Raw genomic sequence first — 18,640 nt, forward strand, 5'->3', positions numbered from 1 at the left:
CCCAGACTGTCCCACCTGAGCCCCACCACACCCCCAATTCCCGCTCCTCCTCCCCCACGGAGAGAACACTTGTTGGTTAATCTGCAGATCTGGGACTGGTGTCTCCACACTGAAAGCCCCGCACTTCAAATCTGTCCGCGATCGGGACTGGGGGGGCGGGTGTGGTGGTGGAGGGAACTGGAGCGATCCGGGGCATGATTCTCTTTAGTTTCCAGAATCTCCTTCCTAAGATTGAGGATCCGGAGTCGGGGTAATTTGGAGTGCGTTTGTGTGTGCTGCTTCAGCAAGTTAGTGTGTTTACATGTGTAACAACTGTTTGTGTAATTGTGTGCCTATTGCCAAAGTGTATGCACCCATGTGTGCCTGTGCAAGTGTGCGCGAGTGCGTGCACCGCCCGCGCTGTCAGGCCGATGGTTAGGGGGTGGGGGTGGGGGTGGTGAGGGAGGTAGGAGCTAAGGCTCGGGCCCGCCCCGGGAGCCAACCCCTCTGTGCCTCAGTCTTTGCAATGGGACGTGTTCTCCTTTAAGAGTTAAGAAACTTGAAACCTTGTTTGCGCAACAATCGGCGGCGCAGCAGAGAGCCGCCAAAGTGTCTAGACTGGCATATGATGGGAGGCAGCCAATGACTCCGCGGCTCTCCTCCGGGGGCCCTGAGTGTGTGTTTGAGAAGAACAAAAAAGAGAGAGAGAAGGGGGGAGAGACAGAGAAAAGCGAAAAGGAAGAAACGCAGAGCGCTGTTTAACCAGACCTCGGAGGGACCACGGGGCGAAGTGGAGTCACTTTTTTTGGGGGGGTTGCTGCTCCTGCAGCGTCTGTGTGGAGCGCGGAGCGGGCAGCGACCTCTGCCTCGGTGGATTGCATTTTTAATTAAGGATTTCCAGCGGCTCTTTGGGATATTTACAATTTCCACTCATGTGTTGAAACCCAGCGTTAAAGGGAAACTCCTCCAAGTGCATCCAAAGTCTGGGACCTGATACGGAGTTGGCCTTTTTCCGCATAAAAATTCAGGGTTTGGGGTTTTGTTTGTGTGCGTTATTTGTCTTTTAACTTTATTTTTTTCCCGGGGGGGAGGTGAGTGATTCTTCCTCTCAGTCTGCCTTTTGGATCTCTTTGGATTTAAGCAAATATCTTGCTTAAAAGAGCATTTTGCTTTTTAAAGAAAGACTTTAAATATTGCGTGTGTGTTGCGTGTGTGTCTGTGTGTGTGTGCATTTTTTTTGCTCTTGAACCCTCCACACAACTTTTAAAGAATTGGTGGTCGATGCAAGGTATTTTTCACTGGGCATTTCCTGTAGCCCCCTTTAACCGCGGGGGCAGGAGCTTAACAGCGGGAGGGACTTTATAGCCAGGGTCAATGTAGCGGCCCCCCCCCCCGGCCACTTGCTGTTGCTTTCTCTCAAAGTTTTCCTGCCCACTCATCCCCTCCCCACCACCCCATCCCCACCCATCCCCTGGTCACCCCACCTCCGGAGAGCTCCCTCATGTTGCAGCTCTGTTGCGATCTATCGGCGACAGGCTGTGCAGAGTTTGCACGGCGCAGCACGGCGGAGCTTCATGTGGGACTGCGACCCGTACAGTCACCGCCGCGCTGAGGGTACGGACCCCCAGTAACTGGAGACCTCCTCCTCCCCCCCACCCCTGGCGCCAAAGGATATCGTATGTTCAGGTCCAAACGCTCGGGGCTGGTGCGGCGACTTTGGAGAAGTCGTGTGGTCCCCGACCTGGAGGAAGGAGGCGGCGGCGGCGGAGGAGGAGACGAGGATGGGAGCTCCGGGAGCCGCGCTGAGCCGGCCCCGAGGGGAGGAGAAAGGGGAGGCTGCAGCCGCTCCGAAATCCGCCCGGTAAACTCGCGGCGGCCCCGGGAGGCGGCAGGGCAACGAGGCGCCCAGGGCGCAGGGAGGCGCCGGCGCGCGGGGGGCCCCCTGAGGCCCATGTCGGAGCCAGGGGTCGGTACTGGGGCCGGGGGCTCCACGTTGGAGGTGGCCGAGCAGGGAGGCCCTGGCTGGCTGCCGGAAAGCGACTGCGAGACCGTGACCTGCTGCCTCTTCTCCGAACGGGACGTGGTTGGCGCTCCCCGAGACACCGGTGACCCACTGGCCGGGACGCCCCTGGAACACGGGGGTGGCGGCGGGAGGAGCCGGGAAGCCCGTTCTGGGCTGCTGCTGTTAGAGCAGGAACTCAAGACGGTCACTTATTCGCTGCTGAAGCGGCTGAAGGAACGCGCTCTGGACACGCTGCTGGAGGCGGTGGAGTCCCGCGGTGGGGTGCCTGGCGGCTGCGTCCTGGTGCCGCGCACAGACCTCAGGCTGGGCGGCCAGCCCGCCCCGCCCCAGCTACTCCTGGGCAGACTCTTCCGCTGGCCCGACCTGCAGCACGCTGTCGAGCTCAAGCCCCTTTGTGGTTGCCATAGCTTCAACGCCGTCGACAGTCCCACGGTGTGTTGCAACCCTTACCACTTCAGCAGGCTCTGCGGGCCAGGTGAGAGGAATGGGGAGGGAGGTTGGAGGGAGAAGGCGAGGATGACCTGGGGTTATCCCTTGGGGGCGGGTATGGGAAGGTGCTAGAGAAGGCAGTATCTGGGGGTTTTGTTGGGAGGACTGAAAAAACTCGTGGGCAACCGGCAGAATCTTTCCTTCCCCTAAAGTGGCTAGGTGTGGATTTGGTTAACAACAGGGTCTGTGAAAAAATGGATCCTTTTAATACAGTTGGGCTTTCATTGATGTTCGTAAGTGGGCTACTCAGTGTGGATCGGTGTACACCTTATGCATACATATCTGTGCCCAGTATACCTGAGCTTGAGGTGAGAAGGAGGTGTATCTGCAGACCATTCTTGATCTTTATGGTGTTGAGAGAGCAAGATGAGTCGAAATGCACTTTTAAATCATTTTAGGCCAGGTAGTCAGTCTCACTTTCCAGGAGAATTTCTAGTGGGGAAGTATGGACCTCTGAAAGGGGGACTGTTTGTCATGTTAATCTCTTCTCTGCCCTCATCTTGATGACAGTGGTGATGAATGTGAATGTGAATGTGGAAATAGGCAGTGGAAAAACAGGCTAAGAGGGGGAAGAAGACTATAATGAATGACCAAACTGGAGAATCAGCCCGAGTAATAATAGTTTACTTTTACGTAGTCCAACTATGTTTTCCTCACGCCTACTTTATGAGGAGGGGAGGATTGTTCCCATTTTGCAGATAAGGATACCGGCTGAGGGGCATCATTTGCCCAAGGTCATATACAGCATTAAAATAAGTTTTGGAACTAGGTCTCCTAACGCTGGTTTTATGGCAAATTCATTGCTCTTTCCACTGCCCACAGTGATCGTAGTATGGTTCTGCATTTTCCCCTATATGTACTGGTCCTTTCCTGTGCTCACACACATAAGAACGGCACGGAGTAAGTGTCTCTTCCTGTGTCTAGACACTTAGACTTAGTCGTTGCCATGCTCGGGTATGCATCCCCTCTGTGCTCCATGCATATACTACTCTTATGTGTGCATTTGTGCTCTGCAACGTTCTTCTTTCCACAATTATCAAAAAGACATTCAAGAAGTGTCCCAGTATGCCTGTTTATATGGAGTAATAGACATCTTGGCCCAGTATCCTTACTTAAAAAACTTTTATTTTAAAATGCAAGACTTTGTTTTTTCCATCTCTGACCCTCCCGTCTATGGTTCCTGACTGGGGAACCTGGATGTATCTCAGGAATGGAGAGCTGAGTATTTTGTTTTTAAAGTTTTCACACCCTCACCTTCTCCTTTCTCTTCCCCCCCCCAGTCATTCGTCTCAGTCCCCATTCCTTTTCTTTATCTCCATCAAGCAGGCTTTAAAGAAAGGATGGGATGGTTTAACCTAAGATTTTTCTCTGCTTTCCTATTACTGGCTATAGTAACCTGTGCTTGTCTTGTCTTCTCTCCTCTCCCTCCACCCCCCCCAGCAGAAACATCTGTCTTTCGCTTTTCTGTTCCATCATATTGGCCCACAGCTGAGTTAGATGATGAGGGCTAAGGTAGAAAGCTAGCCTTACTATGTGCTTACCATTTTACCTTCTACTTTCCATACTGCCCTTCATTGACTAAGTTAATTCACAGAGTTTTTAAGAGGTTTTTTTTTTACCTTCGTTGATGTTGGTCAGTTGGGGAGACCTTTTTATAGTCTTTGGTTTAGAAATTCGAAAATGGGAACCCTCCCACCATTGCATCCCCACCTTTAAAGATCCTTTCCAGATCTCAAAATCAATGAGTAAGGTGATCGTTTCATCACTTCATATTACTGATGAGGAAATTGGGGACCCAAGAGCTTGAATGATTTGATTACAGTCGTGTACTTAGTTACCCATTCAGAATGAGAATCCAAGTCTTGTCTCCTAGTCCAGGGATCTGGCCCAGCTTCATTCATTTGGGGAAGGGCTTTGGTTTTTTAAACCTTCTTATATTTCAGTATGCAGTTTTCATTTAAATGTTTGGGGAAGACCAGTGGATTCAGGGGAGAGCAAGGTTGTTTCTGCAGCACCTTCATATATCTCATTGATGGGTAGTGTGGGAAGTGGTTAGCTCAGCTTTGGCCTATATAAGGATTGATCCTTCTGGTTGAGGAAGGGGGAGGAGGGTTGTGTGGTGGGTAAGATCTGGTGAGTGGCTTTGAACATCCTGCTTTTCTTTAATGTCTCTGGCTACAGTCACCCCAGGCTTCCCTCTTCTGGATTCTCCAAAACACATACTTTGTTGTTTCTTTGTTGATTGTCAGATTCGGATGCCCTTGGTCCATTTTGAACCAACAAGTTCCCCTGGAAGTGTGGTTTTTCTCCCATTTCCAGACCCTTTGATTCTTGGTTGCTTCCCCTCCAAGTCTTTGAAGGGGCTGATCCCATCTTTGCCTCCCTGGTTAATGTCTTGTCCCTGACAATTTTCTAGGAGAAGCACAGAATTTTTGAGCCAGAAGGAAACCTGCACCTTAGAGATCATCTGGTCTAAGCTACTTCTTTTTATGTATAAAGAAACTGAGGTCTAGGGACTTAGCCAGAGCCACAAAGCTCCTTAGTACTGACATGGGCTTCTAGGAGCTTGCTCTCTTTTCTAGTCACTTGGGCATAGGAAATCTCTGAATTTGGCAGACTTTCCTCTTTCTCCATATCAAGTAATGATAATAAAAACCTATTGAGGAATATGAAGAAGTATAAGCCAAAATTCTTATTTTCAAGGACCTTACAGTGAAGAGTTGGGGAGAGAGGATATATATGAAAGACCTAAGTGAAGATGAATTTTAATAAGGCAAGACAGTATGCAATAAGTGCAAAATGAGGAATACAAACTTTCAGAACAATGGTATAGAAGTTAAGAGGTAGGTAGAGATAACTCTAGGGTTGGGTTGGTCTGGGAAGGCTTCTTGAAGGAGGTAGGACTTAGCTTGGCCTCCAAGGAGGAGGTATTCCAAATGAAGCTTGTAATTTGGTAAAGGTATAGTGGTCGGAGTCTTCAGGGTATAATACTAATAATACAAATGATAATGACAGCAGTTGGCATTTATGTAGCACTTTAAGGTTTGCAAAGCACTTTTCTGGTAGCTTTTGATCCTCACAACAACCTTGAAAGGTATAGGTACTACTTTTATTCCCTTCTTACAGATAAGGAAACTGAGGCAGAGATTATGATTTGTCCGGAGTCACACACCTAGCCAGTGTCTAAGGCTGAGCTTGAACTCAGGTCTTCCTGACCTCAAGTCCTTTATTCTAACCACTGGGCAAGCTGGCTCCCTCTAGATATGTTTCTGAGGGATTATAAAATCTGGTTGGTATGGAATATGATTGCAATACTACTTGCCCCTTTTCTAAAAATGGCCAGATCTTGGATTGTTTGCTTTTGATGGTATTTTTGGAGGGAGGATGATGAAGAAAGGATGGAGAGAGGAGGGAAGCATATAGCAGGGCTTGGGTCTGAGAATGGAGTCTTAGAAATTGATCTTATGGGCTTTGGCCCTTATTTGCCTGTAGGAGGTGCTGTTACAGGCTACTGCAGTACTCCTTAACAACCTTGCCACCTCTAGACCAGCATGGTGGTCCTGGGCCCCATTCCACTAGTGTTCAAGAGAGCTCAGAGCACTGGTAACACAAAGATTCACAGTTATTTAGTGCTTTATGGCTTAAAAAGTAAAGCCCTGTGGGATGAATAGGTGGACAGATAACCCAGAGTCACCTCTCCCCTAGTGACACAGAGGAATGGAAATTTATGGATTAGAACTTGGGTCTGTTTAGCTTCTCTGTCCTTACTGATGGTTTTTGGGCCAGAGGGTGACAGGTGGATGACCCCCCCCCCCATTTCCCACTCTATCTCAGTACTGCCAGCTTAGGTCCCGTAGCTGTACGAGACACACAGCTGGCACTCAGAACCCCTCCTTATTCCATGTCACTGGGGGAGGAACATGAAGCAGTGACGTAAGGGGAAGTCTCTGCCCATATTGGACAATGATAAGAGGAGGTAGAGGGGTATGGTATGTTCTATCTGGTATGGGCAGTCAGAAAATTATACACAGTATGCTGTCTCCAAACATGAAGATACAAATAGATATTAATACGTGGAAATGTACACATTGGGACATGTAATATGTAATAGACATAAATACAGTTTCAAAGAACAACTCACCTAGAGTGGCACACATAGCCAGGGTCACACAGACACCACAGATACATTGTATGAATAGCTTGGGGGGGGGGAATGTAACCCAGATAAGCAGGTACTACCATATTGTAAAGATGCATGCGTATGTACACTCTTAAGAACAGAGATTAATATGCACATTTGATGCAAGATCAAGGAATCAGCATCACACACAAATAACTGATAAAGCCCCAGATAGCACAGATGTGTATGACAGTGACACAGGTCAACATATTAAAGCCCAGAGTATATTGATAGCTGCAAACTTGCACAGGCTTGCACACACATAAGCAAAATGAGCGTGAAGGCAGTGCTACCAGACTTGCCTATGTTTCTGGCACACCATCTTTGAATACTTTTATGTTTGGGATAGCAATAGAAGATTAGCCCCGGGCCTGGAGTCAGGAAGACCTGAATTCAAATCCTGCCTCAGACACTGGTTGTGTGACCCATAGGTGAAGTCACTTGACCCTGTTTGCCTCAGTTTCCTCATCTGTAAAATGAGCTGGAGAAGGAAATGGCAAATCACTCCAGTATCTTTGCCAAGAAAAGTCCAAATGGGGGCAGCTAGGTGACACAGTGGATAGAGCTCTGGCCTTGAAGTCAGGAGGAGTTGAGTTCAAATCCAGCCTCAGACATTTGACGCGTACTAGTTGTGTGACCCTGGGCAAGTCACTTAACCCTGATTGCCTCACCAAAAAGCAAGCCAAAAAAAAAAAAGTCCAAATGGGGTCACAAAGAGTTGGACACAACTGAACAAGAAATAAAAGCAAAAGATTACCGTTATCTACACCCCACCAGAATTGCTAGCCTCTTTCTACCTAGGGATGGGATCCCTCTAGATCTGTCTCTGTTTTCTCTGTCCCCAGGGAAATGCTTGCTCTCTGCTTGGTGCCTATGTGGACGGAAATTTGAAGGAATACTTTAATCACGGTTCTAACCTGTGTTTAAAACTCCTTTCTACTGAAAGTATCCATTAACTTTGGAATAAATCTCGGGCTCTTTGCTTCACCACGTTTTTTTTCTGTAATTATATTCAGTAAATGACTATTATCTAAATTACGCTGGAGAGAGAGAAAGAGACAGACAGAGAGAGAGAACTTTTAAATGACTTTAGAAGACAGCCTAGAAAAACACAGGTTTCCCAGGCAAAGAATATAGGAATTAAAACAGACTAAAAAGTTTTTTTTTCTTTTATTTGGCCTGGCGTTATCCCTTTGAAATGAGATCAATTTCAAGTTGTGCTTAAAAAGCCCTTTTTTTCCCCCGTTCCCCCTTTCCTAAGGAGGTCCCCTCTGCTATTTAGGTGAAGAAGTGGTGATAATATGCAGTTTGCATATTGCTGGCGCCAGCCGGACTAGCTGTTTATCTGACTGACAGGGGAATCTAGGCAATTAAACTCCTGCCTTTCTTAAAGCTGCAGTGTCTCTTTTCCAACTTCTCTTCCTTTGTTGCTGAGGCACTGGCTTCTCTGGGATAGTGGGGGAAGGTACACTAGCTGGAGGGCTGAAAACTGGCCCCAGGATGGGGTGGGAGTGGAAGAGCCCCGGGCTAGGGGCATGGATCATTTCCTGTGAAAGATGCAGGGCTGGAAAGGCAGTAGAAGACTGCAAGTCCCGAAAACCCAGACCACACCAGTAAGTGGAAGGAGTTTTAACTATCTCCTGGCTTACTTGAAGTCCAGATCCTGAAAGGCGAAAATTCCATCGGGAGCTAACAAAAGTCACATCTGTGATGAATGCTTTCCTTCGAGCTGACTGTAGCCCTGGCTTATTTCTGTACAGCCCTGTAGCTGGAAGAGATTCCTGGATTTTATGCAGATGGATAGCTGTCTGAGTATGCGGGAGGATTGCCTAATTACACTCCTGCTTGCATTTAGAGAGGCCCTGAGGACTCTGGGAGTTCCCCCTTAAGGTTAAAAGCTTGTGCATTTTTATTCTCCTATAAAAGAAGCCCACAGCTATAGCTGCAACAGTCAAACTTTTTTAGAAATGTAATAATGGCTGTCCCTCCAGTTCAGAGTCTCTCTGCCTCACCCACCCAGTGCCCTACCTTACTGCTTTAACTTGCGTCACTGTTTAGCCATCTGAATGTCATCATGGAAAATCAGGTATCCAAGTACAGGAGAGTGTGGTTGGACAAAATTCTGTTGTCGGTGACCTCTGCCGAGGAAGTGAAAATTATCATCCAGTGTTAGCACACATCTCCTGGGCCAGATCTCTCCCTTTCTTGTTCAGTTAAGGAAGAATAATTCTGACTTGACAAGCTTGAAAGGATGTTTGGCTCTTTTTAATCCTCACTGGGAGTTAGGAGATGTAGGTTCCTGGCCCTGGCACTAACTGTCTTGCTTTTTTTTTTTACTTGTCCAGCCCCTGTTCCTCAATTCGTGACACATAATAGGTACTTCCTGATAGACTGACAAGTTGAGTGACGTTGACTTTTTTGGGCCTCAGTTTTCTGATCTTGAAAATGAAAGCATTGAAATAGGTCTTATGACCCCTGGAGCTTTATTAGTTTAAGCCTTTGTCTAGATCACTGCAATGCAATCTGTTCCACTCCTTGCCTTTTTATGTGCCCCTAAGAGAACTTACTGGTTGCCCCACCTCTGCACTTATTAAATGGTTCATTGAGCACCATCTTGGTAAGGTAGATGTGGGACAGAACTTTCTTCTGGAGTTTTATTGCAAGGGCCTCAGTTACCCATTCACACTTTAAGTTACATAACTTTTCCCTCTCCCTCTACTACCACATCAGAACCACTGTCTGGCATGCATTTAGCTGGGTTTTAATATTACAGGCCAAGCCCAGCTCTCAGGAGCTAGTGTGGTCAGAGCACTGGTGATTCAACTCTAGGCAGAGGGGACTGAGGGCTCCCATCTTGGCCCTGGGTGTTCAGATCCCCAGGGACTTGGACTTGCATTTGGAAGGGATGTTCGGGGCCTTGGGCAGTGGAGGAAAGTGTGATTTAAAAAGAAGCTATAGAGGGACTTCTGACTCTAGGCCACACCCATTATTGCCATGTTTTCTGTTTCCGATTCTGTGCCATAGGCATATAGAGGAAGGTTCATACCCTCCTTTTTTTGTCTCGTGAAATAAGAGGGCTTTAATCCAAAGAGTGGGTTTTTTTTTAATAGTCAAAAACATGAAACAATTCTGAAATTATAGGACCTGACTGCAGTGGCTCTGCCCCATCCTATTTGGTATTTCCTGTGTACCTAAGTACAGTTGTTTTTACCTACAGGTAATTTATCAGTTTTCACCCATCCCCAGTCTCCTCCTCTACCTTCCTCAGCATTCTGTACTTAGAGAATGAATCTTTGGAATGGTCAGAAGAGTGCGGATATATTGGATGAGAGGTCTTCTTGCCTGATGGCTGGCCTTGTGGATTAAGCAGTTCTCCAATCTTTTCTCTTAAGAGGTCTCTTTGAAGGTCTTCTTTTTAGTCTCTTGCCTGGTTTTAAAACTAGGTGGTCTACTTGGGAAACCTTCTTAGGTCTTTTTCCCCTTTGCCCGAGTTGGCAAACAGTCCTGGCCATTTGTCAGCATCGGCCACAGACATTTGTTGAGTGCCTGCTTTGTGCAGGGCACTGTTTTCTTGATGTTAGGCATACAAACTCTGGATTGCAAGCTCTTTGTGGACAGATACACTAGATCTTAGCCTCTTTGTATCCCTCCTCTTCCCTCAAGGCCCCTCAGCTTGCAACACAGTACATTGCTTATTTATAATAGGCACTCAGCAAATATCTATTGAATGAATGAATGAATGAATCAATCAATCAATCAATCAATCAATCAGTTGCTTAGCCAGGAGGGTGCTTAGTGTTTCCCTTCTTAGTGTACTACCTGAGAGAGGCAAGCAGTGGGATAATCTGAACTAGATTTGGAGTCAGAAAATCCCACGGTCTACTACTTATCTCTTGTGTGACTTTGGACAAACCACTTCATCTTTGTGGTTCTTGGTTTCATCTTCACTTAAAGCAGGCATTGGACTAGATGATTTTCTGTACACCTTGATCTACCTTCCTCGATGCTTTCTTGAAACAGGTAGAGAATCCTGGAGACCCCACTTGAGAAAACTCCCTTGACTTTCAAAGTCAAGGTTATAAAAAGGGGAAACTTAATTTAATGTAGGGAGCAAAACAACTGCTACTACTACTACTAATTGTGCCTATTATAATTACGAAAAATACTTATTACCCCTTGGGTCATTACTGATACTCGGGCTAATAATAGTTATTACTGGGTTATTACCACTGAGGTTTTGTTTGAGTTAGGGAGTTGATGGCATTTAGTTTCATTTACCCCAAATGAAGGGTCATTTCATTCATGCAAATTGTTACTTACTTTAGCAAATTGTTACTTCCCGTAAAACAAGAGCCCAAGGAATTCTTCTGAAGGCAAAGTATATGTTTTTAAAGGGGAGTATTTTAAGCAAATGAATGGAAACAAAAAAAAACAACAAAAAACAGAAAATAGAGAGAGAATTTTTTTAGAGCAGGAAGAGAGAATCGGAGATCTACTTATCCCCCTTCCCCATTTTTTTTTTCCAAATGGAGAAACAGAGGGATTTCACGTGTATGAAGTCACACTTCTTGTTAATAGAAGAGCTAGGACTGGGGTGTCTTGAATTTTGGTCTTGGGCTCTTGCCCACTCTTCCATGCTAAAGAGACAAGCCAGTTAAGATTAAAGTTGTTGGGTTTCCCCCCCCAATACGTCACCCAACAGTATTCAATCATAGTTGGTTTTATGCTTTGATGGTATAGACAGCAAAGCACAGTAAGGACTTCCTGTTGTCCCAGAGTAAGTTGCTGACCCTGTGTGGATCTGGGTCTGATGGCAAAACTAGAAACCAGTCTGCAGCATCCCATTCCGCTGGACTATTTTTGTATTCCCTACCTAAAGCCAGAGAAACATGAAATCCAAGAGATTGGACTTCCACTATGCCCAGCCCTAACAATTGATCTGCCTTGTTTTCCAGAATCTCCACCACCCCCTTATTCTCGGCTGTCTCCTCCTCACGATGAGCGAAAGCCCCTGGGTAAGTCTGCTTTCTCTGTGAACTTTTATGGAAAGTATTTGTTTGAAACAAATTCTCATTAGGTGTTCCACCTTTGACATAGATGAGTCAGGCTAATGCAGAGAAGCAGCTAACACACAAATAGCAAGTTAGGGGCAAGGCCAGGACTAGAACCCAGGTGTCTGAACCAGTTCAGTGTAGCCCATCTTGATACTCTAATATTAAGGAGTTAAGTCATATTTGCTTTATTCCTCCACCCCATCCCCCATATTTGCCAAACCACCTAACTAATAAGGTGATCTTGATGAAATTCCCACATGCTTGCTTTCCTATCTACTGCCCCAACCTGAAGTGTGGACATACCTTAAAGCTACCCCTGGAAATCCCAGAATGCTTTACTAAGATAGAGGTGGTCAGAAGCTGAGGATCATTGGGATAAGACCTTATTGGAAATGAAGATCTGTATATACCGCACCCCCTATTTATAGGGATCTACGTAGGTATCCCGGGGCATCTAGGTGGCACAGTGGATAGAGCGCTGAACTAGGAGTCAGGAAGACTTGAGTTCAAATTCAGCCTCAGAAATTTCTATCTATGTGACCTTGGGCAAGTCATTTAACCTCTGTTTGCCTATGGAGCACTACCATATCAAAAAATAGTGAGCCTCTGGAGAAGGAAATGGCAAACTACTCCAGTATCTTTACCAAAGAAAACTCAATGGACAGAAGTCCACAGGGTCACAGAGAGTTGGACGTAACCGAAACAAATAAACAGCAACAAAGCAGATTGACAGTGAAACTGATCATTATTATTTAAAAATGAAGCTGTCAATTGAGTCTCCATGCTGTTAGGTGTTTGAATTTTAATCTTTTTATATATTTCTCTCCCCTCACCTTGATTCTCATGAAAATAAAGTTTTAACTATAAGCAAATAATAGCCCCCCTCTCTCCAAAAAGAGTAGAGCAAGTGGCAGGCTGCTGGTTTTTGTACTTTTGAAGAAGTCCCAGAGGGGAAAATCAATAAAACAACTAAAGCATCTCCCTACCTTATAACCTCTAAAGTGGGATATTTCCCTCCCTCTGCCTGGAATTCCTTTGCTCATCATTAACCTTTGGGTGACCTTTAAACATTGGACTGTCATAGATGAATGGATTTCAACTTTTCCATCCATGTGGGGGTAGGCATATTTGTGCCTTTTCTTCCCATCTTGTGTACTTGTACTTATGCTCCTGAGTTCATATTTATACTAAATATGTAGGGCATTAAATCTTTGTTGAAAGAGGTTGTTTATTCCCTTTGATTTATGCCAAGAATTTCACCTGAGCGGAAACAGCTTTGGAACATCTGGAAAAGAATGCTGATTGGTAAATAAAATTACTGGCTTAGACTATATGAATGTACACATAAGTAGACCTGCACATTACTAGATAGTGCTATACGCATATTTGTCATGAGAGAAAAATACATCGTAAAAAACTTTGTATGGGGCATGATTGGCCCAGCAAGTTAAGATTTTGAGGGCTTAGTGGATTTGTGAAATAAAGCACTGGGGATTTGATCTCTTATTTAATAAGGATCTTGCCTTATTAATTAGCTATGGAGTAGAGAACCCTGGGACAGGATCAAGGAAAACTATGGATATTCTGGTGTAGGGCTTGATGCATTGGCACCCTAGTGGCTGATGCGAGTTACTTCATCTTCCTTAGTAGCAACAGAGTGGCTTTGTGGGCCTCCCCCAAGGGACCAGAACTTACCAATGGAGATATGAGAGAGAAAGAAGGAAGGAAGGAAAGAAAAGAAAGAGGAAGAAGGAAAGAAATTCTAATGAGCAATTGAAAATTGCCCTTTTTTTTAAAGGACTCTTTCCCATTCCTGTTGCAGAGGAATGTGACAAAGTTTGACCTTTCCAGAACATAGCCTAGTGGAGAAGATGTTGTACATGTACTGAAATGAATTTAAGAATAGTGCTTATTCCAGAAAAACAAACATGCACACAACTGTGGAATGTGCTTAGAAACAATCCAGCCTCCTCATTTGACAGAAGAAGAGACTGAGGAAAGTAATTTGCCTAAGGTCATGGAGTTCACTCTAATATCTTAGAATCAAAAAAAGGACATAGAGACTTACCTTGTATTTTCTGATGTTCACGTTCTGTGGTGGAGGGTCTCACGAGCACCAAATAGGCCCCCAAAGCCAGAAGGATCTGGCCTGACTCAGGCCTCACAGAAGGAATGGGCAAATATGGACATTGTGCCCCTCAAGAGGAGGCCACATGCTATCCTGAGAGCTAGTCCTGGAGCTGACTACCTGTCCTTCTTCTTCTTATCCCATGGCTAGTCCTGGAGCTGACTACCTGTCCTTCTTCTTCTTATCCCATACTCAAAGTAATTACTTTCTAACAATACAGTGATTCTTCCACTGACTAAGCAGACTACAAAATGTATAATAAAATGAGTACTGGATTTGAGGTCAGAAAGCCCTTGTCTGGACTCATAACTTGCCTTTACTAACTTATTGGCAAGTGACTTGCCCTCTGAGTTTTAGTTTTCTTACCTGTAAACTATGGGAGTTGATCCAGATAATTTCTAAAGGCCCTTCCAGCTCTAGGTCCTATGATATGCTCTGATTCATAAGAGAAAAAAATAAAGACATTATGTATTGAATGTCAGTATTGTCTCTACACTTAGAGCTTCTTCCTAGTTTCCCATGGTATATACAAATTTTAGTAGGTTAGAAAAACAAACAAAATAAAAATGTGGCCCTCAGCCCTCGCCAAGTACGCACAACCTAAAGTCATTGAATGCCTCCTGAAGTCTTGTTGAATGGCCACTGAAAATGTTGGCCTTCGGGAAAAGGTCCTAGGACTGCTATACATTTAGGCCTGGAGTAATGAAGGCAATTGTGTAATGAGTTCATGACCAGATAATTGATGCCCTCTGAAAAATGACAAACCACCATCATTATCAATACTTGGTGTAGTCATAGGATTTTGTGTGTGTACTCAGAAATAAGTAAATCCCCTTCTCAAATAGTGGCAATATCCTCTGTGACGCTGACTCATTGGAAAGAAAGTAACCATGGGGTGGTGATGGGGGTAGCTGTCTCTCTGTCTCTGTCTTTCTCCCTCTCTCTTCCTCTTCTCACTCTCCATTTCCCCCTCTCTCCCCATGAGATTAAGTGACTTGCCCAGGGTCACACAGGTAGCAAGTGTCAAGTGTCTGGGGCTGGATTTGAACTTGGTTCCTCCTAACTCCAGGGCTGGTGCTCCATCCACTGCACCCCCCTAGCTGCCCAGGGGAATTGAAAAACCCTCTAGTTTTATGAAACCACTGTGAAGCCATGGGATTGTAGGACCTGGGTTCAAATCCTGGTTCTGCCACTTCACTTCCTGTGTGACCTTGGGCATCCTTGGGCCTCACTTTCATCATCTGTAAAATAACAGGCTTGTGCTGGATGATGTGTGGTCCTTCCAGCTGTGTATCTATTGACCATAATTAAGCTTCAGCCTACAGTGTGGTCCCATGTGCTCAAAAGGTAACATCCTGTTGAACACTGGTTTTGCAGGATCAGGGTTCATATCTCAGCTTTACTTCTTTATAAGCAGCATGACCCTGGGCGAGTCACTTCATTTATCTTGGTTTTAATTTCCTCATCTGTAAAATGAGACAACTGGACCTCATGATTTAAGATCTCTTCCACCTCTGGCTCTTAGGACAGTCTTTGTTAGGATCTTCCTATATGTTGCCTAGTTTTTCCACCCCTTCCAAGTCAAGATGTTTTTAACAGCTAGAAAGTTTTTAGTCCTTTGGTAAACATCTTAAAAGGTTTTTTTTTCTTTTTAAACCACATTATTATTATTTTTTGTAAACCGAAGGGAGCCAGTTTATTTCTGAGCCACTGCGATCACATGTGGACAAAGAGATAAAACATATAACTAAACATTGTCAGCATCTGGCAAATGGGTCTGGGGGAGGACAAATTTGTTAATATTTCATCTTCTTGTTCACCCCCAGGGCATTTGGTAAAAGGAAAAAATGCAGAGAACACCAAAGGAATTCCAACTAGCTCGTGCCTATACTAGGCAACTCTGTTGCAAGACTAGACAATGTGGCCTAAAACCGTAATAATGTCTTTTTGAGGAGGGTGAGGTTTGCCATCTGGGGATACAAGGCATCCTTGACTGAGTGCAAAAGACAGCAGCTACACCAGTAGTATTAACTGAAGGAAACCCTTGTACATAAGACTTTTCTGACAGGCTGTGGTACTCTGTGTTGGGTAAAGGGGACAGCACCCCAGTTGGTAGCAAAGACCATCGTGATCCAGGAAAATTTTTCCTGGAGCTTACCCTGAAATGAATCTATTTGTTAAGTAAACAGAGACTGTCCAAGAAGCAGATACTCAAAGCAAAGAATTTCCCTTCCAAGCCTAATTATGTTGTAGATAGGGGGAAAAAAGAATGAACAGCATATGAACTTGTTAAAACAACAGGACTGAGGTTGCAATCTGCTCTGTGGGTCGGTTTGATTAAAAAAAAAAAGGAAAAAAAGTTAATCTGGGAGCAAACACTTGAGCGCTTAATTAGAGGGGTGTAAGCAGGACAGAGTAAGGATGACTGTTAACTTGTTAAAACAAAGTTTCCTCAGCCTCAGCGGGGAGGAAGGAAGGAAGGAAGGAAACAAGAAGAAACAGCTTCAAGAATTTTAATGGTTGTAATTAAGTATAGCAACTATGAATTGTTTAGGGGCTTAATATAACCTTACTCAAGTAAGCACCAAGTTTCTACATGTTCGATCCCCTGAACTTCATTTATTTCTGTGGTCAAAGCAATTGAAACGTTTTCAGCTTATAGGGCAGTGAGAACATCAGCATTTTCCCCAAGAGTTAGGGGGCAGGCTGGCTTTGTCTGGCTCCGTAGTGGAATGGGGCTGAAGTGTTGTCAGGAAGTTACTTGGGACACTCTGCTCTTTTTGAGGAGAGACAGAGGGAAGGGAAGGAGGGAAAGAGAGGGAGGGAGGAAGGGAGGAGAATGCTAGTGCTTAGGAGAGAGAAATATAAGCCACTGAATTTTTTCTTCTTTTCCTATTTCAGATTTATCTGATTCTACGTTGTCTTACACTGAAGCAGAGACCATCAATTCCCCAAACATCACGCCTGGTGAATTCTCAGGTTGGAAATTTTCCTCATTAACTATTATTTTATGTGTTAAAATATATAGGAGGGGACCGATGGGGTGGTAGGTTGGATGGTTTAAAATTTTTTCTTCTCATTTTTCTTCCCTCTATATCCCCCACCCTCTCAAGTGGGAGAATTGCCAAGTTTTGAAATTAAATACAGCCAGCTCTTAATTGTTGCAGGTTCTGGGGGATGAGGGGAACCCACAGTGAAATTTACAAATAATTTCAAAAGGGAAAATAAACCCAAAAATCTTCTTTTAGCTAGTAGTTTCCATCCAACACCCCCCTGGAATGTGTGTGCGGGTACGCACACACGTCTGTATTTTGCAATGTCAGCTTTCTTTCCATGAAGGAGACTCCTAATATTGTTACATATTTAGACTCTGCAATAATGAGTGGATATAGTCATGAGTATATAATTTATATTGGTGTATATAGTAGGTTTTTCACATATTCCAATCCAAGGCTTACTACACATACACACACACACACACACACACACACACACACACACCCCTTCATTTTAGCTGTTAGTTCCTTTCACCCACCATCTTAGAAGAAGAAAAAGGAACATAGAAACTTTTCTTGACCAATAACCCAATGACCGCCCTCTGTGGTGAAGGATATCATGTGTATTAGATAGGCCCCGAAAAGTCAGAAGGACTCAGGTCCTACAGAGGGAATTACAAGTGTAGAAGACCATCATATTACTAATTTAAGAACTGGGAAATGCGAGAGGAACATGGGAGAAACTTAGGAATAACTCAGGGCATGAAAGAGAAACCCTGAAAATGGCAAGTTGGCTCTGTGAGTGTCATCATGTTCCATCACAGTGGTATTGAAGGTTTCATTAAAATTTCTGTGTCAAGAAAAGTTAGGGCTTGAGGTGAAAGGCTGAACTGTGGGAGTAGGATTCTCATGCTAGTGGAGGTGTCTGCATGGGCAAAAGGGAAAGAGATGTTGAGCTGGGGAAATGACTTGCAGTGGTGATTTTTTTTTCAGTGGCAGTGAATCTGCTGATAGGTTTGAAGCCTTGGTATGGCAAATCCAAGTAGAGAAATGACAGCAGATGTTAACCCTATGCATACTTCTGTGCTTGGTAGCTTGCTTGGAAGAGATCCCTGTCTCCTTCTATCCATTGATACTCGCCCCTCCTCTTTTTCCCTCCTTAAAGGCCAAGTATTCCCCCCCCCAAAAAAAATCATACGACAGTCAATATTTGTTAGATTTTCTAGACTCTCAGCAGCCTAGGGGATTCTCTTGTCTATTAGCTTCTCCTCCTAGAAAATGGGCAGGATAATTACAAGAAGATAAACAGACAAGCCATCCTTTTTTTTTTTTCTTTTTAGAAAGGTTTGTGAAAAGCACTTCTGGCTTAATTAAGGCTTTTATTTGTGAATACCAATTTATATCCAATCCTAACCTAAAATATATATTTAATTAAATGGCATTGCACTTAACTGTGTTTTAAGGATTTTGTGCTATTCCTGTTTTCTTTCTCTCTCTCTCTTTGTCTCTCGCACATACACATACAGAGTAATCTAAGATAGTCTCTGGGTTGTTGTAAGGGCAACAAAGGTTATAGGATCTTAATTCTAGATCTGGAAGGGGGCTTAGAGATAATCTTATCCAGTCTCCTCATTTTACCGATCTGGCAACTGAGGCCCAGAGAGATTAAGTCACCTAGCCAACAAGGTGGCACTGACTGTTTGGACTCTCACGTCAACCAGCCTGCATGTGGCCAACTAGGGCTATTGTCCCTCTGGGATAACAGGTGACCTGGGAGGTTCATGGAGGATT

At 44.6% G+C, this 18,640-nt stretch overlaps 1 protein-coding gene across 1 annotated transcript in view; it reads left to right on the top strand.

The window, feature by feature from the left end:
- Positions 1-507: 507 nt before the first annotated feature.
- SMAD6 (SMAD family member 6) overlaps positions 508-18,640 on the top strand; it is a 112,637-nt gene continuing 94,504 nt past the window's right edge. Inside the window, exons 1-3 of the mRNA XM_020982808.2 lie at positions 508-2,477; positions 11,627-11,686; positions 16,755-16,832. Of these exons, the coding sequence (XP_020838467.1) occupies positions 1,658-2,477; positions 11,627-11,686; positions 16,755-16,832 (958 nt within the window). The 5' untranslated portion in view covers positions 508-1,657. The remainder of the gene's footprint in view (positions 2,478-11,626; positions 11,687-16,754; positions 16,833-18,640) is intronic.

Source organism: Phascolarctos cinereus, unplaced genomic scaffold (genome assembly GCF_003287225.1).
Source record: "Phascolarctos cinereus isolate Bilbo 61053 unplaced genomic scaffold, phaCin_HiC Scaffold_3;HRSCAF=262, whole genome shotgun sequence".
Lineage (NCBI taxonomy): Eukaryota > Metazoa > Chordata > Mammalia > Diprotodontia > Phascolarctidae > Phascolarctos > Phascolarctos cinereus.